At 48.0% G+C, this 22,576-nt stretch overlaps 2 protein-coding genes across 2 annotated transcripts; one reads left to right on the forward strand and one right to left on the reverse strand.

Moving 5' to 3' along the window:
- Window positions 1-3,485: 3,485 nt before the first annotated feature.
- DLX2 (distal-less homeobox 2) lies at window positions 3,486-6,443 on the forward strand. The gene is made up of 3 exons (XM_032771044.2): window positions 3,486-4,090; window positions 4,490-4,677; window positions 5,323-6,443. Exons 1-3 carry the CDS (start codon window positions 3,736-3,738, stop codon window positions 5,665-5,667), a joined length of 888 nt encoding a protein of 295 aa, XP_032626935.1. The 5' UTR covers window positions 3,486-3,735; the 3' UTR covers window positions 5,668-6,443.
- A 9,964-nt stretch (window positions 6,444-16,407) lies between these two features.
- Window positions 16,408-20,330, reverse strand: DLX1 (distal-less homeobox 1). The gene is made up of 3 exons (XM_032771045.2): window positions 19,656-20,330; window positions 19,015-19,214; window positions 16,408-17,944 (listed from the first exon to the last, which is right to left on the reverse strand). The coding sequence occupies exons 1-3, from the start codon at window positions 19,966-19,968 to the stop codon at window positions 17,690-17,692; spliced, it is 768 nt and encodes a 255-aa protein (XP_032626936.1). The 5' UTR covers window positions 19,969-20,330; the 3' UTR covers window positions 16,408-17,689.
- Between the last annotated feature and the right edge of the window lie 2,246 nt (window positions 20,331-22,576).

Here is a 22,576-nt window from a genome sequence, read left to right on the forward strand (position 1 = left end):
TGTAACAAATGCAATGGCTGGAGAGTAAACAAGGGCGATCTATGGCAAAGAAACCGCTCAGAGGGCCCGATACCGATTGACAGCCCGGTGCTTTGGTTACTCCGCGTTTACACCAACTGCAATGCAACCAGAAGGTGTCCCGAGAGTGGTGAAGACCAGGGGAGCATGGATCTTGGAGCATCCTAGGAGCGAAGAGGGGCTGGAGATAATGAGTCTTTTGCAAAAGAGGATCCTTGAGAGAAACAGAATGTTAAAATGTTGCTTTAAAATGTAAATAAATCAGTGTCACGCTTAGAAATCTCCCTTACCTCTAGGTTGCTTCCTAAAGATGGATACAGATGAAGTTAATGTGTTAGGGCGGAGGAAACACCATGCAAGGTACTGGTATTTCAACAGAAACAAATCCAGCCCCTACCTAGACATTGTCAGAGCCGCAGGGACAACGCCAATGGGAGCTGCAGCTTTGAGTAATTGCGATTGTTTTCCCCACTGCTCTATATTTAAAGCTCGTAAGGTCAAAACAGCATTACTGCGGGGGGGGGGGGGGCTCATAAACTCGGCCTCAATAGCAAGGAGAATAAGAAAAAGTATAAAGACACAAATTCCCTTTCAACACCCTGCCTCCCCACAGCTAGGGTTGCCACCCGTCCAGGATTGCCCTGGCGTCTCCGGGAATTAAAGATCAATATTTCATTGGAATTATGCCATGTGATGCAACCTCCAGGAATACGTCCCACCACAATTGGTAACCCTACACAGCACACTCACCCACCCACCCCCTCCGGGACAGCTGGCAGCGTATAGAAAGGAAACGGATCTGATCTTCGGAGGGCGGGGGAGGAGTTTGGGGGAGCTAAAGAGACTGGTCCCTGTAGCCCCCCCCTTATCTGAACCTATAAATCCAGCCTCAGCTAGTTGACCAGTTTAAAACTCCGCAAAGAAAGCAATTAACCGGGTTTTGTTCCATTTTTGCATGATTAAAAGTTACTTAACTGATAAATTTTGTCGGCGAAGTAGCTGCCTTTCTTCTCGGCTTGTCTTAAAATACAGGCCATTAGCACTGAAAAGAGTATGTTTCAATTAAACGAACGCTTATTGGACTTCCAGAAACAATCGCTTCCACTCCCCTCTTCCACAAACGCAGCTGATATGGTTACATATCGATCGATACAGGGATTAATTTGCATTTATAAATTCCTCCAGGGAACAATTTTCTGACAAGTAGCATTGTATTGATCCACACATGCTTTAACATATTTAATAAAGTGCGAAGGGAAAATACAATATTTCAGCTGTATCACGATGCTCGTGCTTTTACAGAGCTATGTTCAGTGAAGCTCTGTATCTGCTTAAACCGGAGGACTAACTGAGATCCCGTCCCGAAATCGTGACAGTCAAAATTGAATATAAAAGCGAAAATTCCAGTTAAAAACTCACGCTAAGGAAAAACAGAAACACATTGCACCCTTGAGAGGTTGCGATTTCCTTATATTTTATGGGGTCAGCATGAACTTTTTAGAGTCACTTTATCGGTAAGTAAGTTATGTTCCGACTTTGCTGAGCTAAGCCAATGTATGTCTGGAAATCAGCTGTATTGAGATGGTTCTTGGCAAAGTAAAGCTACCTAGAGTAGCTAGAAGTCGGTTATCTGGTCTTTTCTTTGTTCCGCTCCTGAGTCAACAACGTGATGTCCTAATGCTGAATGCTCACATTTTAATTGCATATGCTCTTCAATAGAAGACAAGAGAGAATATTTCAGAACACCAACTTGTTTTCCATTCCACCGTTGTTGCAACAAGTTGGTTCGGTGACACAGTTATATCTTTCTTCAGAGGAACTTCAGGCAGTGAGTGCTAGCGCAATTTTGTAGCTTTAAATTACTATTTTGTAAATTGTTCTTTTGGGTGTTTGAAGAGACTGGCGCCTCGGTACGAAGAGACTATAGGTCTATCTACTCCACCTGAGCGCAGAGACACAGTGTTTTCCCCCGCTAGGTGGCGGTACAAGGCAACAGCATAAATTTAACTTGAGTATCCCTAAAACGTGTTTTCCTTCCTCCAATCTGTATTTCCCACGTTAAGAAAGAAAAGAATCAAACCGGGCTTTTAAAAATTCATGTAAACAATCGTTAAGAAATAAAAAGTTAACTTGAGACCGCAACAAAATATGAACGTTTAATTCATTTAATACCGGTACCGTATATTGTTCAATGGGAAGTGCCCTAAATAACTTAGAATGGAATCTGTTACAGTTACGAATTATGAAGATCAATTCCGTTAAGAAAATATTGTGTCTCTTTAGTTTTTAATCTTTATAATCCGATCTAATAACTGTAACAATAGGCACATACAAATATAAATGATTCAAGTAACCAGAGATGTTCCCGAATGGATATAGTAATGAATATAATTATGTCTATGTTATATAAGGTCTTTCCTTCAAGAATCTCAAAGCACTTTATGTAATCCAAACATTCGTTAACTGGGATTCAGGGCTACACCCCTGCGAGGTGCAGATTATTTGACAGCTCTAGTACATGCAGATATTACAAAGGAATACCGTTTGACACCCACATAGCAGTTTTTCATCCCCAGATCTCAAAGCACTTTACAAACAGGGGTGAGGGTCCTTATCCCCATTTCACAGATGGAGAAATCGAAGCACAGAGAAATTGAGTGACTTGTCCAGGGTCACAAAGTGACTCGGTGGTAACTCTGGGTAGGTGTAGCACCCAAGTCACTGGTCTCCCATTCTTCTGCCCTCTTGTCACTGAACTACATCTGTCTGTCAGTTTAGATTCTTGAACTGAACCCATCACCTTGTATCTGAGGGACATGCTAGATGTGCGAACTGTATAATATTCTGGCTGTATATCATCATCATTCCAGTAATAGCACCCTCCGCTCCACTCTAAACTCAGCTCTCATGGACAGGATGTGTTTAAGCGGGAAACCAGAACAAACGAGAGTTTGTAGAGACTCCAGGGGTTTCTTGCCTCCGTGATAACTATGTCAACAAATATACTTAGGGCTTCACCAAGGACGTAACCAGATGTGGCTAAAGAAGAATCTGACTAGGCTAAAGTAACATCTGATTAGACTAGACTCTTGCTGAGCTAGGATCTGGCCGTGGATCTGACAGGGCTCAGATCTCACTGCTCCATCTTCCCCCTAGTTTGCCGTATTTATACATACTGCTGCAGTGTGAATACTAAAATGGAAATACTCTGTTTTGTGTAAACCCCCCTGGAGGCTGGTTCCTTTTTGTATTTGTTCCCCCCTCCCCGCACACACCCCTCCTTTTCAGCGCACGTGTCACATGTGAGGCGCCTCCTGTGTCTTGGGGTTCTATGGAACCCGAAGGGATACAGTGTGATTGCGCACTTGATTGGCTGTTGCTAGGTGACGTCGCCTGCCCTCACGTGACTGGTGTTAAATGCCCGCCTGGCAGCTTCCACCGCGGCAGACAATCGTAAAGCTGCTGGGGAGCCAACGGAGCTGCTGCTGCCGCCGCCGTCCGGTGTCTGGAAGAGTGTGCGACCGGGCTATGATGGTGACTTCTCCAGCAACAGAGTGGGACCTCCAGTGATCTCCTCCTCCGGGCTTCCAGCAGCAGCGTCTCTGCTTTCCCTGTATTTGTACTGACTGCTGAGGGACTGAGGCGCCTTTCCCCCTCGCCCCCTGCTGCTGAGGCTGTCTCTCCCCCCGCCCCTGCATTTGGGGAGGGAGGATCAGGATGACTGGAGTCTTTGACAGTCTAGTCTCAGATATGCATTCAAACCAGATTACCTCCAACAGTTACCACCAGCATCACCAGCACAGCAGCCTGCACAAGTCCCAGGAGTCCCCCACCTTACCCGTGTCCACAGCCACCGACAGCAGCTACTACACCAACCAACAGCACCAGCACGGAACAGGCGGAGGAGGAGGCGGGTCGCCCTATGCACAGATGGGCTCTTACCAGTATCACGCCAGCAGCATCAATACGGTTCCCTACTCCGCCAAAGCCGGCTACGACCTGGGTTACACTGCCACTTACAGCTCCTATGGACCCTACGGAGCCAGGGCTTCCCCGGCTAACAATGAGTCTGGTAGGGCTAAGCCTCTGGGGGAAATAGTTTGGGATCAGCTGTTGTCAAACAGAGCAGCTCCATTGCTTTAGACAGAGCTTCGCCTGTTTACACCAGACGAGAATTTGGTCCATTATATTTAAAAGTGTCCCTCTCTCCCCCTCTCATTTTAAGGCGATCATGCGGCTCTGGCTGCGGATCACTGGTTTGGCGAGGGATGGGAGCAAGACGTTAGCAGGGGGATAGACTAGCCACGTTTCTCTCGGTAATTCACGCAGGGCTCATGCCTTGCAAATGGCCCGGAATAGGATACATGGGGAACAACGTCTTGCAAATCATCTGCCTTGTGTTGATTCCAGGTTAACTTTTCCCTACAGCATGCCTGGTGAGTGATGGTGGTGATTGTTGTTGTTATTATAGCAGAGAAGGAAGAATGCGAGCCCGAGGTCAGGATAGTAAACGGGAAGCCAAAGAAAGTGCGGAAACCCAGGACGATCTATTCCAGCTTCCAGCTGGCCGCTCTGCAGAGGCGTTTCCAGAAGACCCAGTACCTGGCACTGCCCGAGCGAGCTGAACTGGCGGCATCCCTAGGCCTCACCCAGACCCAGGTAAGATGCCCCGGTACTTTTCACCCTCCGGGTGAGCTCCTGGCCCTGTTGCATTCAGTGGGAGTTTTGCCATTGACTTCAACAGGGACAGAATTTTGCCCTTTAGACCTTGCACGCCGCGTCCTGCAGCCCAGAGTCTGCGCCTTTTAGCGCTGGTTCAGAGGGGACGTGGCATATTCCCTGCTGTGTCTCACCCTATCTGGTCTGGTTGTTTTTCCTGCCTGAAGTTTCACATTCAGTAACGGAGAACCCTGTTTGCGGTTCCCTAGTTTGAGCTCCCAAGATGATGAAATGGGCCCTGGCCCTGACCCCACTCACGTCCGTGGGAAGGAGGCGCGGGGATTAACCAAACTCTCAGTAGAGAAATGTTACCTGCGCCTTGTCTGCTCTCCGGCATACGGAGGGGTTGAAACTATTGACTGGTCCTTCTTGCTTTCTTTAGCGCCCGGTTCCCTGCCCCCCCTCCCCACTCCCCTCACTCTTGCATGCTCTGCCTGGCCCAGCTGAGGATCACGGAGAAACCCCTTTGCTCATAATAACCTCTGGCTTCAGTGGCGTGCCATTACCCTGCCCTGCCAGCCCCCACATACCCAGCACCTCCCCAGCCCAGCTCTCACACCTGTCTGTCCGTCTCCCTTCGGAAAGGTGAAGATTTGGTTCCAGAACCGCCGGTCCAAGTTCAAGAAGATGTGGAAAAGCGGCGAAATCCCCTCGGAGCAGCATCCTGGAGGCACCGCCTCTCCCCCCTGCGCTTCGCCCCCAACCTCGGCCCCTACCTGGGACTTTGCTCCACACCAGCGCATGAACAGCGGAGGAAGCTCCGGATCCAGCCCCAGCGGCGGAGCGGCCGCTTTCCTCGGTAACTATTCCTGGTATCACCAGGCAGCTAACTCCGCTTCTCACCTGCAAGCCGCCTCTCCTATCCTGCAGCAAGCGCAGCCCCATCACCATCACCACAGCGCGGCCATCAGTGCAGGGACGATTTTCTAACTCGGCAGAGACTGAGCAAACGATCCCCGCTGAGCAGAGATCCAGGGGGATCAACCCCAACACACACCCGAGCGGACTGAGGTACAGACACTGGTGCTTTGATGAAGAATTTCTTCGGCATTCAACGCATCCCTCTCCCTCTGGCACATTAAACAGACTTTGCTTTGTTCTGAGCCGGGTTCGGTTACCTCTGTCTGTCTCTCACCCAGTGTCTCTGTTCCGACTCGCAGACTAGTTCCTCGCTGAGGTTTATTTTTCCCTTCCGTGTAGTTCGCAGCAAATAGAAAATAAAATCCCCCTTCCCTCCTCTCCCTATTTTTCATCAAATCACCAGTGGATAACTTTTGTTAATTTTATTTTTTAAAAGTTTATAGGTGCCTTTGCGGATGACCTCATTTTGATGTTGAAAAAGATAAATAATTTTTATATGTAGATTAAAAAAAAAACCTCCCGAGTTTAAACTATCTTTTTTAAATGGGTGCAGGACTATCGTTCCCGAGGAAATGTTTGTAAATAAAGCTGTCTGTGCAGACTTTTTTCCTATTTCCTTTGTATAAAGAAAAAATTCCATTGGATCAGCCTGTATTTCATTTTTTGGTTTTGTGACCAAAGTGTGGAAACTCCCAGCTCTCTGTGTAGGCGCCACACATTCCTGATTATTTTCACTGTTTGATACGTTTTCTCTTTGTTGTCAAAATAAGCTACTGATTTCCCCCTCACAGCCGTTGTTTTAACCTTAAAACAAACAAAAAAAAAGGAACTGTTGGTTATTTATTATGGACACAAAATGCTCTTAATGTTGCTTTTACAATAAGAGATTATTTAAATAAATTATTGTTTTCACTGTACTTGGGCTGTATTTCCTTCGGGATCCAGACTCTCACACATTGTGGACACCTACTATTTACACTAACCCCTGCCTCTCTACAAACTTACCTTGCACATCCCCGTCTTACAGCCCAGCCCTGGAGGAGGGGTCTCTATGGTTCTAACGTGGCTTTCTTTGCCCTCCTTACAACTGTTGCACTGAGTAATTGACCGTCCCCTCCTCCCTTCCCCCTTCGCTTCCACAATAAGATCTCGCCCCTGCCAGTCGGCAGCAGCCATGAATCACTCAGCAAGCCCGTAGCAATGCCAGACTCGGCCCCTCACGCAGCGCGCTGGCGCCACAGACATTTAGTCCGGGACTGTCTCCTGCCAACTTGCAGCTCCTCCGGGCCCCAGTGTGACACACGAGGCGGCGGCACTGGTAACCGATTCCAGCCCTGACCAGTCACCGCTGGGCGCTGCTCCCGCAGCCCCAAGAAGCTTTTTAAATTCGTTATTAACTGCCAAGTTCCAAAATCAAGGGCCCGGCAAAGCCTTGGGGCTGCCTGCCTGCGTGCTGCTCGGAGGCGGGTTGGGATCCTGCAGCGTCCCTGCTCTGCTGGGCCTGTAGAAGTGCGTGCGCCATGGGACCAGTGACCTCCATTCAGAGCAGGCCGAAATCCCACTCCTCACCAGCCACCTGGGTGCTATACAGAGCCCCAGGTCAGCCCTTCAGTCAGTGCAGTGTGCGGGTTGCTTACATTTCAGACGGGTGAGCAGTTCTTTACCAAGCTTCCGCAGTTTGGTTACCAATAAAACAAAGATTTTTTAAAAACATAACACCAACTAGGTAGGCTTGAATTTTGCTCAGTTGCACCAGTGTTAATCTGGAGTAATTTCTGTTGAAATCAATGGTGTTTTAAACCGGTCTAATTGACACCCCTCCCCGTGTGGCCTAACTTGTCATCAGGAGCATTGTTTAGTTTCAGCTTCTGGCTGCAGGACAGACACAACTAATCGGTGTCACTTGACTTTACTGTTCAAGATCCCCCTTTGTGTGGGTTACCAGCAGCGCATGGGGCTGTTTGTAGCCCAAAGAGCGCTGTTTTCATTGCATGAAAAAAATGGAAATGCTTCTACTGCCACCAGCTTTTGCCAAAGCTTTTATTTTCAGCAAAGCCGAACTGTGGGTCCTAACCGTCTGCCAAGTCCCTGGAAGCGACCCCCCTCTAACAAGATGAGTTAGTCAATGCTAACATTTCATGCCTCCAGTGCTGCTCTTTGACACGAGCATTTTCGGGCAGAGAGCAGCGCTGTAAAATCATGCTAATATTTGATGTAGCCCCCAAAGTGCTGTAACATGAAAGAGCCTTTTGGCAAGATATGAAGCAACGCACCAAAGAGCGCTGCCTGGAAGCAGGCTGGAGTCCAAACCCAAGGCGGCCTTTTTATCTGTTGTTGCTCAGCAAGTGGAGCCTTCGGCCCCCGTTGGCGCAGCGAACAGAGGCGGGAACTGGCTGGTGATGAGGCCTCTGCTGCAGACAAGATGATTAAGAGGCCTAAACCACAGCCTGGGGCAGGGAATGTGCAGCCCCAGTTGGAATCATGCAACAGGCCTTGGCATGAGCGCGGGGCGGGCGGGACAGGCGCTGGGGTGGGCTGGGTTGGCCCGTAGACACGGCGGAGTCTCTGAGCCTGGCAGGGCAGATTGCTCCGGGGAGCCACAAACACACTCACCCCGGATGAGAGGGAGACAGAGAGGAGGGAGGGAAAAGAGGAGAGAGTGAGCAGAATGAAAGGAGAGGGGAGACACGGAAAAGAAAGGGGGAGACAAGAGAAGAGCGTGTAAGGGGAGGAGAGAAAGATGGGAGCCGAGGAGGAGGAAAAAGAGAAAGGGAGCGGGAGAGCATGGGAGACAGAGAAGGGGGGGAGGAAGCGAGAGTCTCCCTTGGCGCCCTAGGCAAAGCTCTTGGAAACATTTCTCACAAGTTGCAGCTCTCTCCAAGACACAGGGCCCTGTGATCCGGCCCTAGCAGACATCCCCTCCCCCGGGGATGAACGGGCCTTCCAAATGTGCTGATGACAAATGGAAATGGGAAAGAGTCAACTCCCCTGCATCCATCGGGAAACAACCCGACTTTATCAAACCCATACATCTTAATTGTAATCCCTTTCGACCTGCACCAGAGCAGTGTCGGGGGAGCCAGGCCAAGGCAGGTGCTGGGAAAGGCAATCTAGCTAACTACCAGCCTCTGCCTTAGCCACGGCACGGCCACGGGAGTTTCCAAACTTCTAGACAGGATTATTTGTGGCCAGGGGTATAGGTTTCATGTTTCGCCTGGAAGCAAACCACTGAAATAAAACCAGGCTTGCGTGGAGCTCTGCAGGCACTTTGGGGGCGAAGAGAGAGTTTCAAAGACAAATGCCCTGGAGACGATGGGCATTGAACCTTCTTGGTTTCTTTGCAGTTCAGCAAAGCCCTAACAAAAAACAACCTCCCCTCCCCAAACTTTTCAGTGTGATCAGCAGAGACAGAAATGTGGGTTAAATCTGACGGCTTCCTCATTCCACTCAGGCTGTAGGGGAAGAAACCGGGACTATCCGTCTGTGTGACCATTTCCGAGTCTCTTCAGTGAGGTTTTTGAAGAGACACTTGAGCCGTGTTTGTACAGAAATGGAGGAGCCCTTTTACCCTCTGCTTTTCCTTCCTACTGCCTGCTTTGGAACGAGCCGTGTGTGCCGCACGCCAGGCGCCGCGGGCTGGTTTAACAGCAGCCCCACCTTTTGTACTTCCAGAAATAAAAGACGTCTCTCTTGCCACAGCCTTATTTCAGCCGCCGTCACCGCATACAATACAGAGAGGGGCTTTCGCCACGAGGTGAAAAGTTCCCAAAGCATTTGCCCGCTCGCTACTCACTTCGCCAACCTGCAACAGGCAGCTGGGGGCCCGCCCGGGCACGGAGTGGCTTTCCGCCTGAAACTAAGCAAGTCATTTGCTAAGTTGGTAGGTTGCGCAATGAAGTTCTGGTAGCAGCGGGGCTAGGGAGGGAGTGCGCCCGCCGCACCCCGGCACCGCGCGGGGCTCCTGGCGCAGCAGCCGGCGCTAATAAGGGCTGCGCGCTGGAGATGGAGCTTGTCCCGGCTTATTGGGTTCAAGTGCCCGCCAGGCTAGTGACACTGCAGAACAGCAGGATGTGGGGCGGTGGCAGGGTTCCGATGCCTCGAAAAGCGGGACCGTCTGCATAGTAGGGATGTACTGCGTGATTGCTACATTACAAGATGCCACATTACGCCTTGGGGCTGTCAAAATATATAGCGGTGTAAGCGCCCCACTGCGAAATGGGAAAACTAGACGATCGCGCTAGGAAGACAGACTGACTTTTCCTGAGAATCCTTTTCGTTTATTTGATTTCCATGTAATCCAGATACCACCTGGACTGGCCGCTCCTGGGCATTTCCCAGTGTCTCATCTTTCAAGCCATTGCTTTGAGTTCCCAAACCAGACCCCCCCCCATTCATTTGGATGCTTTTTATTTTGCGCTGGGCTTGCTTTACACAAGCACTAAACGCACGTAACATTCACTAGCGGGAAGGCAAAAATACATTGAGATACTTTGCATTCAGACACCTCTTTTATTATTGTTTCACCATCTTCCTGTCTTATCCACGCTAAGTGGGGTGCTCCCAGACCAGTGAGCCCTGGCCAGCCTCTGCCATAGCTACATTTAGTTCAGGCTTTGCAAGGGGCCAGCAGCGTGACCATACAACACTTCACATGCTCGGAGGAAGAGCTGCACTCTAGAGCCACGAAGCACTGTTGGGCACATCACCTTTGCAGGCGGAATAAAGGGGGTGAGGTGGGGTGGGGGATGATCTTGGGGTGGGTTCAAGGTTCGGCTCCAAAACTTGTGCTGTGCAGGGGAAAGCGGGGCTGGAGATTTCAGTTCTCCCCCACACTCTCTTGCACCTTTAGCAGCAAGCGCGCTCGGATTTGCCTGCACTGCTCCTGTGACTTGCTGTTGGAGGGCTCCTCCCGCCGCGCCCGTTTTTCCTGGGGGGTGGAGGGGTGGCTGCCACCCTAAGACTCCAGCAGTGGGTCAGAGCTGTGCAGCACGCTCGCATCTCCCTGCTGCGTTGGCCCCGGGTGGGGAGGGGGATGGGGAGCCGAGTCGAGCCAGAGAAAGAAGAAGGGTGGGAGGGAAACTGGTGTAATTAACTTCTCCAGCTCAGTTACCAGATTGAGTCCAGGGGGACTCAGCCCGGAATCCAACCTGAGCCAGGGGAATCATCTCCCTGGCAAATTTGCAGGGGGAGGCTGGTGAAATTTTGCCATGGGTAGGCAATTTACTCATTTGCCTCTATTAAGAGAAAAGGCATGAGAAATTGAATTAAAGCAGCTCTGGCAAATGAGTTACTTGAGGCATGAATGTCTTCCCTAACGCTGTAGCAATCATGTGGGATTAGACACTTCCGGAATCCTATAGCCAACTTGAAAAATCCCAGACCTCCTTTTTCCCTAATTTTTGCTCTGATCTGTAATTTTATCCACATTTGCACTAGTTTGAGCATTCTGGCTCTCCCATCTGAAAGCCTGCAATTACTATATAATTCTTCGCAATTTCACATGTCCTAATATGGACTGTAATTTTTGCGCAAGACAATTTCCTGCTATTTCAAGCATCAACATTGTCAAAGTTGTATGTACATAATAAATGGGAATATCAATGCATAGTTTTTAGCATAACATCTTGACTCCTCGATAATTATATCCGTTCGGAGCCTACGCAGAATTAGCCTGAATTGCATGGTAACTGCTGCTGCTTTAAAATTTTTAAAAATTACTCATAATTTTCCCAAAGATTACCAAGATCTCGAGTGCACAATGTCATCAGCGTAATGAAGAGTAAACATTTATGCTAATAATCTGCAATTTTTTTCATCAGCTATAAAGACAGAGGCTATATAGCAGAAAATTTCAGTCATATTCTGCAAGAGCGGAGCTGCAAAAAAGGCTCCTGCTCTCAGAGGCATCTTCATCTCTGGGGGATTTCAATCCACATTTGCACTCTCGGGATATTATTATTGTGCTTGGCTTCTTCTTTTTCTTTTTTTTTTCTTCCTCTCCATCCTCTCTCTCATTCTTTTTCTCCTATAACTTAGCAAAATGCCGCCTTCCATCCTTTGATTTGTTGTAAAGCACAGAATTGTGTCCAGATTAACTGAAATTGAAACTGAAGGTAAGGGTGGCAACACAGTTTCATTTTTCTGAAGGGTGGATGAATGCGCTGTGTCGATAAGTTTCCCAGCGCGGGGAGTAAGGGGGGTGGGGGAGTGATTATATATGCACCAACTAATTCTTCCATCAAAACTTCTTGTCAGTTGTGTCAGGATTATTAAAAGGGGAGAAAAACTCTCGATGCTCGATATCTAAAGATTCATAGTGCAATGGGGCGGGGGAGGTTAGAGGAATCTAGATGTTGTTCATGGGGTCTCTGGTGGATGTGTACAGAATATACTGTGTTTGTGGAGCTGCTGGATTTCAGTGTTTGCTTTGGAATAAATCAGAAATAAGAAAAGTGCTAACAAGCGTGCAGCGGTGTGATGATCGCAGGCTGCTGACCTGTGCGATCAAAGACGATATTTCCTCCCACCTGTTTTAATAAAGAGGATGGGCTGCAGAGTGGGGAAATTTGTTAGGAGAGGGGAACCTAAGGCACAAAAGAGGAACCTGGTTTTATTGATTACCCTTTTTTCTTCTAGTTGGTGCTGAGCTGAACAGTTTCTTCTTTTATATGTTTTAGTTCATGTAAGGTGTATTTTCTGGTTTCGGTGATTTTTCGCAAACGTCAAAATTATTCACGGATTAATAAATATGGGGGGAGGTAAAGACAAATCAAACTTTTTCTCTGCTGTGAAACTTGTGAGGGAGCTGCGGGGAAGAGAGCGGACTGTGGAAGGATATTTGATCTGGACGAATTGTGGCTTTATTTTTAACACGGGGAGGGGAGACATATAAACTGGTTTGGACTCTGATTTTTAAAACATTTCTAGATTCAGAGGCTGTGCTCTGCTCTGCAATTAGACTGACACATGTACAAGAGCCATTCAGGGACTTCTAGAAGACACGCCAGAGGATTTTTTCTTTCTCTTTTTGGTAGAAGATATTAAAGGGATATCTGTTGTTTGGCAATTTTGCTAAGTCTGTCTTCATTACTTCGACATTGTGCATTTGCTAATTTGGAAGCCCCTTCCTATTGACAGTCTTGCTCCATACACCTGCAAGCAATTTGCAGAGCTCCAATATAGGAGAATTGCAGAGATGGCAGCTCACACCTATTTTATTTTTTTTTCCTTCCCTTTTCTCAATGCACAGCAAATTTGGCTTCCAGTGCGTTATCTCTTTTGTTAATGCAAAAAGATTCCCTGGGCGAAAAAATTGCTCATAATTACCAGAGAGATGGGGAAACTGCATTAGAATAAATAAACCTGAAATTACTGTAATTATGTTGTGTTTGATGGGCTCGGCTTGTAATCAAGAAGAGAATACAGTGAAATGATGCTGACCCTCTTGGGTTTGCAGCTGTACGCACACTTTGGGGTCTTTTTTAGCAGAAAAGAGTCATTTTGATCATCATTAAGCGGTGTGTAGCCTATTTCAGAAGTGTTTGAAAATGAGGGCCACATTTTTTTCCGACAGGAAAAAAAAATGTCCCAAAATTGCATTTTGCCATTTACAGACCCATCCATACGGCTGTGTTTGCAGGGTGACAATTGGTAAAGGTATAATATTCGAAATCAGTATTTAATCATTGTAATGAGGTATTGTTTCAATATAAGCACCTTTGGATTATTCATAGTTTAATTAATATCCTCATTATGAAAATCTTCGAATCAGATATTTGATGAACTACTTGTCAGCAACAAGGCAGAATTAATTAGGTCTGTATTGAGATTAACATTTTCAAATGTACAATTACAATAGACTCTAACTCAAGACCGCCTAGTTGAGAGAAAACTAATAATTTCTCTATTTGAACTGTTAGCAAGCCGTTATTGAATTAGTAGAAGCTAATATATCTTAAAGTGTTCCAATATGCTTGACCACACCGTTCTGTTCGGTCAAAGGCATTTGGTCTCTGACTGCATTAGGCTGGGGAGTGTGAGATCTGCATTATTATCTGTAAATAATGTAGCCGCTGAGTCAGACAATTATTGTTCAGCTAGGTGCCGTTAGTTGCTTAGTGCTCACATTTTAGCCGCTGGCATTGCAGGAAATACAGAGTGTTTCTCCAGTATTTCTCCACGCAGAATCCTTCACTCCCTATGAACTCAAAATGCAGCGGATCTCCCTTATCTCCCCCTTTGGTCTCCTGCTCCGGATCTCCCTTATCTCTCCCCTTTAGTCTCCTGCTCCAATATTGTGTTTACCAGTAACTGAACCCCGTGCCTTATCTTTTGAACGTACATTAGACATCACCGCATCATTTGATCACTCATCACCAAGAATTGAAAAATGGGTGCGTGTCACAACAAAAATCGATACAATTTATCATTACCTTCCTCCACACAACGTCCCGGGAGGCATTCCCCCCAGTATTGAAACTGCGTGCAAATCCCCACATTGCAATCGGAATAAAAAGCAGATGCAGCGGCTTCCCAGATCAAATCTACCATGTGACAATTCTGTTTTGACATATAAAGCTTTAACCAAAATTACAGCTGTGGTCATCTGATCTTTGCAAAGCCACTTTAATACGTTGTCATATCTAAGCCCAAACCTCGGTCTTAATAACTCTTTAAATTATTAGAATAGCTTAGTCAGAAAATTAAATTTTGCAAACTAGCTACTGTGAGCTACTGCAGAACCATGTAACTGGCTCGAGCTCCTTTCCCACCACATCTCCACTGAGTTCCATTTGCGACAGGACTCCCCTATTTTATATCTATTTGATAGCCTTATTAGCTTGCAGATTTCCTGCGGCGATTGTTTTGCTTAAGGTTGTGGGGTTTGAGGGCAAACTGTATCCTTCAGAGCATCCCCGTGATTGCTGGCGGCTTGCTCAGAAACATGCTTCTCCATTTCCTGCCCTGACCAAGTGAGTTTTCAGGGACAGCAAATCTTCACCGGCCCACACAAGCTGCGTGTCAGAACTGCTCAGATCCACCATGCGGAGGAAGGGAAAAGCTCCTCTGCACAATAATCACTTGCCAAATCCATGTAGCGGACCCGTCGACCCCCCACTCCCCGCCTGTCCCCCTCACCACACCCCCCCACACAAAACCAGCCTGCCCCCGGCCCAGAAAAAACGGTAAAGCTGGCAATGCGCATTGCAGCTCTGCTCCAATAACGCGGGGAGGCATTTTCGGAGCCTATAAAGCCTGTAGTGCACAATTTGTAGCGGGATAAACTCTGCTTGGGGTCTTTAAAACTAGGCCTGTGCCCCGCTTTAGTAGGGCACCCAAAACCAGGGCACCCGCTTGAACAAACGATCCAGCCTCCCGCGTCCACTCACACACCGAAGGGCTCCAGGGAATATTTCCCTTTCTCCCCCGCTCAGCCTTTCCCCCTTCCAGCCGGGCAACAGCGGCTCCCACGCCGCCCCCACCTGCCCGGCAGCCCCTAGCTTGGCCCGCAAGGGAGGCACCAGGTTCTAGAGCTGGAACGCTCTGTACCAGCTGATGTCCCGACGTTCCCAGCCTCGCCTTACCACGTGCCCGTCCAGTGAAAGGTGAAAGCGAAGCCCCGGGCCCCAGGCCGCTCGGACCCCGGCTCGCTTCGGGCGCAGCTAGCCCTCTGCCAGGCCGGCGCTCCGGTTTTGAAGCCTGGTGTAAACACACGTTGTGTGGTTAGAGAGCAGCTAGCACATTGGTCTCCTTTTGAAGCCCAGAGGGGGCTGCCACTCAAGGTGCTCGCTCAGACCCCGGAGTCCAGCCCGGGCCTCTTTGAACTTGTCACCCCCGCTTTTTTAACCTGAGCTCTACTTTAACTTTCTTTCCTCCAAAATGCGGCCTTTTCCTGGAGCACCTGCTGCTTCTTCTAACCATTTACTTAAAACACACCATTGCTTCCCCGCCATTCAGCCTACGGGAAAAGATTGCTCCTAATCCAAGAGAGGCAGAAAGGGGAACCCAGCAGCTCCTCCATTTGCAACGAACGGGACAAAGGATGCATCGGAACAGACACGGGGACGATGGGGCAAGAAGGGGCAGAATTTAATTAAAGAGGAGTTTCGGGCCGGAGAATTGAGAATAAACATGTAGCCAAAACTGATGTTAGTAACATTCCCCACTGAGCTCTAGAGGCCTCTTTTCTCCCTATCAAAACAAAACAACAACAAAACAACCAGTGACTGCTGGCGAGTTGCAATGCAGCGAAGATAAAACCTAAAGAAGTCCGCACAGTGTGATTTGTCTGTATCCTCTCCCACAGACAGGATCGTTTTGAAATCCAAAGGCAGGATATTCTTAATATTGCCTGTGTGAAATGCCCGATGGGATCTTACATATATATCACATCATGTGTATATTTATATACACACACTCACACCCCATCTGTGGAACACAGCGAGCCCCTTATGTACTACATAGATCTGTCAATGAGATCTCTTGATTTATTCGTCCTGTTAAAAATCTCTCTCTCTGGAAAGTCTCCCACGTGGATTGATCTCCACGACACTCAGATTTATAGAAGAGGCCGCAGGTCGCTTGGCCCAGGCCTAATTCCCAGTCTGGAAAGATGCTTGCATTTTCCCTTGCGGAGGACAGAGTGTGAAACCTCAGCTGATAGTGTATGTCAATGTCCCTTCAGATCGGATTGCAGTTTTCCCATCCCCAGTGCTCGAGTCTGCTGCAAAAGCTGCAGGTGAGAAAATGCGCAGGCGATAAACAGCACACATGCAGCGTCTCTTTTTCCAAACCATAATTTTACTGTCTCAAAGAAACTTTATAACTTATGTACAAAGATTTGTGTTTTTTCCCCAGATACAAAGCAATAAGTTAACATTCTCAATATAAAACTAAACTTTGACATATAGAACACTAGACACAACTGATCTCAGTTTATCACATCTTCCGAACTTCACAAGTCAAATGTCAAGATCTCAGGTCACAAAGCATCATGTTTTACAGCCACACAAAACGGAACGGAAAAAAGGCTAAATTTGTGCAACATGTTTACAGAACAATAATAATAATAATAATAATCAAGAATAAAATATGTACAGCGATCAGATCCTGCACTTCAGTAGCGCATGTAGACTTCAGATTGGCATTCTGCGGTAAAGCCTCAAGATTTCGTTTAAAGCTGCATTGTGTCACGTTAGAGCCAATTGGGATTCTTCTTCCCTCCCATCTCTTTCCAATTGCTGAGTATAGGGAACTGTTTTCTTCCTTTCCGTCTCTTTACATTACTTAAAGCGATCAACAGCTGCCGTGATTCCACTTCTATATTAAATAATGTGTATTTCTTCTCTTTGTTAAATAACACTAGAGATGTGAAAAATGCAGACCACTCGGAACAAACCTCTCCACACCAGCAAAGTATAAAAGTTATTGTAAAAGTTAAAAATCACATCCTTCTTTTTGCTGTTTTTGTTTTATTTTGTTTAAAGTAAACTGTGCGTTGAAACAGTGCCCTTTGCAAACCAGATAGTCCATGTGTTTCTAGCACTCTTACAGTGGTAATTTGTCAATAAATTAAATCCCCATCTCTCCCTTTAACAACAACAATCAAAATGTACACAGACGAGTCGTGAAGGGTACAGGAAAATGCAAAGAAAAATATCTGGCTATAGTACAGGTTGTTTTCGCATTGCTGTTAAAGAGGAGTGGGGGTAGTAAATAAATGACCTACATTTCATCAGCTAGACACAGACAGACAGACAGGACAGAGGAGAGCTTTTTTCCTCTACAAACATATTTTTCTGATTGTCCCACAAAGCTGAAGGTCGGATTTTCTCTCTGCTCCCAGGCTGTTCTCCGGCTGATCTAATGGCTGCTCTGTCAGCTGTCAGCAGTTGGGAACCAGCCTCGCATCACATCTGTGCTTGTCTGCACCACGCTAGGGTGCAGTGTTAATGGCTCTATGGACAAGAGACCCTTTTCTCGGTTGTTCGTTCTTTTTATTTCCCCCCTCTCTTTCTTTCCTCTGTTTATTGATTGGATTTATTTATTTGTCTGGGCCGATAGTGCTTGAAATGGGGAAACTGGTTTGTGATCACATCAGCTGAGGTTGCTGCATAGCTTCTTGGTGGGCTGAAGGGTACCACGATGTGTAGCTGGGTATGTAAGTGCCCGGGGTCCCCGTGGAGGTCTTACCCGATGACGAGGTGGTGTTCCACACTGGGGGGCCTGGGGGCGAACTGGCCGAGAGCGCCCTGCCATTCGCCAGAGCGCCGCTTTCCAAAGCTGCCCCTCCCTGCTTCATTAGCTTCTTGAATTTAGATCGCTTGTTCTGGAACCAGATCTTCACCTGCAACACAACAAAGACGTTATGAATGGGGAGAAGGACAGAGGGAAACGGGCTTTGTGTAAAAGTCTGGAGACAATGTGCTCCGCGCAGAGACTTGCCAGCGCCTCTACGGCAGAATAATGGAAAGTTCTTAGCTAGCCCTGATTCCTAATCTCCGACTGATACCAATACACCCCAATACCTGGCCAAAGGACTGAAATACACTCGCCTAGGACGGCCGGGATCAGGCTTTGAAATTTCCAATCAAACTGCCTTTCAGCAGGAAATCTGTTCACACTCTCACGGCATTTTGCTGTCAAAGCGAAGATTTAGGCATTAGCAGCGCCCATTTCCCCCTTTCCCCTCCCAGAAAATGGGCGCACGTGGGCAGCAACCTACACCGGAGTTACAGTTTAAACATGGGCTTGGAACAGTAACACAATCAATACACAAATCGTCCCCTTTGGAAATGAACTCGAGTCTCCTGGTCTCGGTCTCGTCCGGGCGAGTGTTCATTCCAAGCAGGCTCATTTCCAGGGTTTCCTTTCTCCTGCCTTTGCTAGCGGGGAGGGTGAAACCGAATTTTGTTTTGTTCGATCTCTTCTCCCGGAGCGGGCAACTTTGCTTTACTGTTATTCCTCCAAACTAGCCTAGTGAAGCTAACACTGAACCGACCCCACACTGCCAGGCGCCCACAGCTGGCAAAACCTACCCTCAGCTACGCGAAACTTCGTGTATCCCGTTTCAAAAATGCCTCGAGGATCAATTTAGAAACGCCGTGGCGAAGCCTGTGCAATGAACACACAAATAAACGCAGGCCGGAGGCTGGCGGGGAGGAAGCGGAGGGCGATGCCGGTAGATCTGGGGTGTGGAAGGCTGAGCTATTAGCTCTATCGTTCCAGCAGTCCGGCCATGCCTGGCCCCAGAGCCCCCAGACAGAACCTGGGCACAGGCTTTCCACAAGCCGGACTAAGGCGGCTCACGGTCCAGGGCAGGGCCCTCGGTGCAAGGGAGACAGAGGGGGGAAGAGGAAAAAGCAAAGCGATGAGACGGGCTGTGTGAAGGGGAGGACGGAGCAGCGGCTGCTGTACCTGTGTCTGGGTGAGTCCCAGTGAGGCGGCGAGCTCGGCTCTCTCGGGCAGAGCCAAGTACTGAGTTTGCTGGAATCTCCTGTTCAAAGCCTGCAACTGCAAACTGGAATAAATAGTCCGGGGCTTGCGGATTTTTTTCCCTTTCCCATTAAAGCGAACTTCCCCTCCTTCTACCACCGTGCTTTTCTCCGAGTCGGCCCCTACAACCACAAACGACGCACAATAAATAGGAGTAACAACAGAAGCAGCACCAACAATAACAATAATGAGAAGGAAGAAAAGAAAAGTGAAGACCAAGTCGAGCTAACAAAGGCTCCAGGCGATTATGGCAGTCCAGGCTCCTTCCCAGAGAAAGTTTGCTATTTTTACAGGCTGCAGTTTAGGTTTAATTACCCTTAATTGCATACATTGTTTATAGCGCTACGCAATAAATAATTACGAAGACTAATACGTGCACATCTGGGTTGATTTTTTTCCAGCCGGGCATTGTGTGCTCTGTGTACTGATCCTCGCTGAGCCTCAGCCTTTTCTGACTAATTATTTTTATTTTATTTTTATAGATATATTTTGATACAAGCAGCCTCCCGCCCTCCTTCCCCTCCCCCCACTCCTCACCCCTCCCCAAAGCCAAGTGCACCTACCTGTCTCCTCTAACCGGGTCTGAGTCAGGCTGGAGCTGTTGGGGTAGGATTGCACTGAACTGATGTAGGGGTTAGACGAGTGGCTGCTGACCGAGTTGACATAGGGGTAGCCCAGCGGTCTGGAGAAGGACGAAGCTGTGCTGTACGAGCTGTCAGGCTGAGAGTGGCCAGCTGAGTGTAAACAGTGCATGGAATAGTGTCCGTGGGACATGGGAGAAGGAGACATTTGCTGGCTGGGTGGCCCAAACTCCATAAAGACAGCCTTCCCTGAGACAGGGCTATTAAGACTCTCTGGCATGGTAGTCATGGTCATTTCTTGTCGCTTGGTCTGTGTGTGTGTTCTCTCTTCAGCGTGCCTTTTTGGGGTCTGTTGTGTTTCTCAGGACAGGAAAGAACCCAATTTAAGCGGAACTGGGCTTTTCACTTTCCATTCATAAGAAAATGGAGTTTGTCTCTTTGAAAAGTCTAAGCATGATGCCGTGGATCTACACAAACTCGCCTAAAAGCTTTGACTCAGCCAAGTCTATGAATATTCATGAGCTGGCGGAGCTGATTGGTCCTCCGTCTTGCATAATCGCTTTGGATTGGTCAAAGGCGCTTGGGGCTCGCCCGGACCCTAGTGAGTGAGACGAGCCGGACTTGGTGAGCGGAGAGTGCCCCGTCCCCCGTTTGTGATCATCTGGAACAGACAACGCCGGAGAACACAATGAAGGCGGCGAGAGAGACTTACAAGCCAGGGGAGGGCGGCCCAAAGTTACTCCAGGCGATGAGCCTGCGAGCCAGGGGGCTTCACGTCCTCCCGGGAGACCCCAGTGCACCCGCACCCCCCGAGCCCACTCCCCAGCCCGGACACGCTGTGATTGCTGCGTCCAGAGCCTATTAGTAAACAAGCGCGGAAGCGTCTCGTCTGCTTTAGCTGCAGAGAATCAGCAAAGGAGGCAGCCAGGCAAGGAAGGAGCACAGGAGACACAGCAACTCCCCACAGATCTCTCCCTCCTCCCCCTTCCCTGCACGAGGCCCTGAGGGTTATTACACCAACCTCTGCTGCTCTGCTCCTCGGGCAGGACAGTCCCAGTCCTTCCTGAAACACACGGGGTGACGGGCTCGGGGAAAGGTGGCCCTGCCTGTCTCCTCCCAGCAAGCCCAGATCCGATGGATCTTGTTAAAGGCCTCTTGCCACCCACTGATTTCTGCTTCAGCGTGAAGGAGCTAGTACCTATAAATAATTGTGTGATCTAAGCTGCAGTTAGCATACTGTTGGTGTTTGTGTGAGTATATATATATATGAATGGATACACACACAGTCGCATATCCATAGGCACAGTGTTACACACATGCATGCCTGCATTCTGTGCCCACACACAAATATCACTAATATCCGCCACACTGATTTATACCATCTCATAAATTATTGCTCGGTTTTTGCTATCACCTGAGCTGGACCTTTTCCGTTTTTTTCCTCCTTAAAGTATCTCATTATGCATTGAAACCTGGGATGAAAACTTCCGTGTACGTGCCTGGTGACAAGGTGGGACTTTGGAGATCCTGCACAGAAAGCCTGCGCTGAATCCCAGATTACTTTGTTAGACAATTAGAAAGTGTTGATAATTATTTCTTTCATAATTTAGTGGTGTGTGGCTGTAACAGGAAAACGATCTTGTGAAAGTTCACACGTGCAGATGTATTAGTTACTGATTCATTTGATTAAATGCTAGTCTCAAGTGCTCTGATCCACAGCTGAAGGCGGCCCCATTAGCATAACACTGATGTTTAATTTTCATACGCATAATTAGCCATATATTTAACACTAATAGCAACATGCAGCCTTTCAGCATTAAACAGCCTGGGATTTGATCTGGCCTGAGCTGAACTTTCTCGTTTACACCTAGATTGTCTAGGGTGCGCAGTTATCACAGAACCAGATCTATGTCATCAAGCACATTTTGGCAAAGGGAGCACTCCAATAAAAATGAACATTCAAAACAAATCACATTGCTGATGTCGTTACAGATATTAGCGGAGGCTTCTCTTCCCTGAGCTCCTGCGTCTGCTCACGATATTTCTCGCTCGGGGTATCTGATGTGGGCACAAATATGGCAGGAAGCGTAGCTGGGACTCAGCTAAGCCCCCAGATACAACCAGATACCTTTGCCGGCGTTTATTAGACGTGTAAACTCTTCAGGCAGTGGTGATGTTTGAAGCAACCAGCTAATGAGCGTGCAAGCTGACAAGTCTAAGCCTCTCTGCTCTTTTTTGCTTTAGTGGCTCTGTCGGTTTTAATTGCTCATTTCCTAGAGCCTGTTTTATATCCTTTTTGTTTGCGATGCGTAAAGTTCATTTTCATAAAGTAGCTGCGGATTGGTGCGGGAAGACGGGGCAATGGTGTATCCCCACATGGACTCCTTTGGCAATCAGCTCTCTCCCCCGTGCTCATCTTTTCAGCCCTGGCTATGTAAGTGATCTTTCGAGGCGGGTTTGGGTTCTTGGACAGAGAGGGGATGGTGACCGTTGTGAGAGATCTAGGAGAGGTGTGATTAATAAGCAATAATGAAGTAATGTCTGTAGTCAAACTGAAGGGAACTGGCTAGCCAGACTGAGTAAATGATTCCAGACAGCTGCAGATATGTCAACTACTAAGCAACAAGAGTGTGCAGTTGAGGATGTTCATTGCTAGAGAAATGCCGTGCATGGGTGTATTCACATCTGGAACATAGGAGGGGTGGACTCCACTCTGTGTACATGGGCATCAGATTCTGATCTCGGTTACGCCGGCGGACATTCGGAGTAATTCAATTGTCTTCACTTTCTTTATTCTGGATCCACAGTGGTGTAAGGGATCTTCATCTGCCCCCTTCTGTTAAACGTGCTCTACGTAAATGAGCTCAGAATGTGGACATTGGGCTTTGATAGCTGCGTGTCCC

This window comes from Chelonoidis abingdonii, chromosome 10, assembly GCF_003597395.2.
Source record: "Chelonoidis abingdonii isolate Lonesome George chromosome 10, CheloAbing_2.0, whole genome shotgun sequence".
Taxonomy (NCBI): Eukaryota; Metazoa; Chordata; order Testudines; family Testudinidae; genus Chelonoidis; species Chelonoidis abingdonii.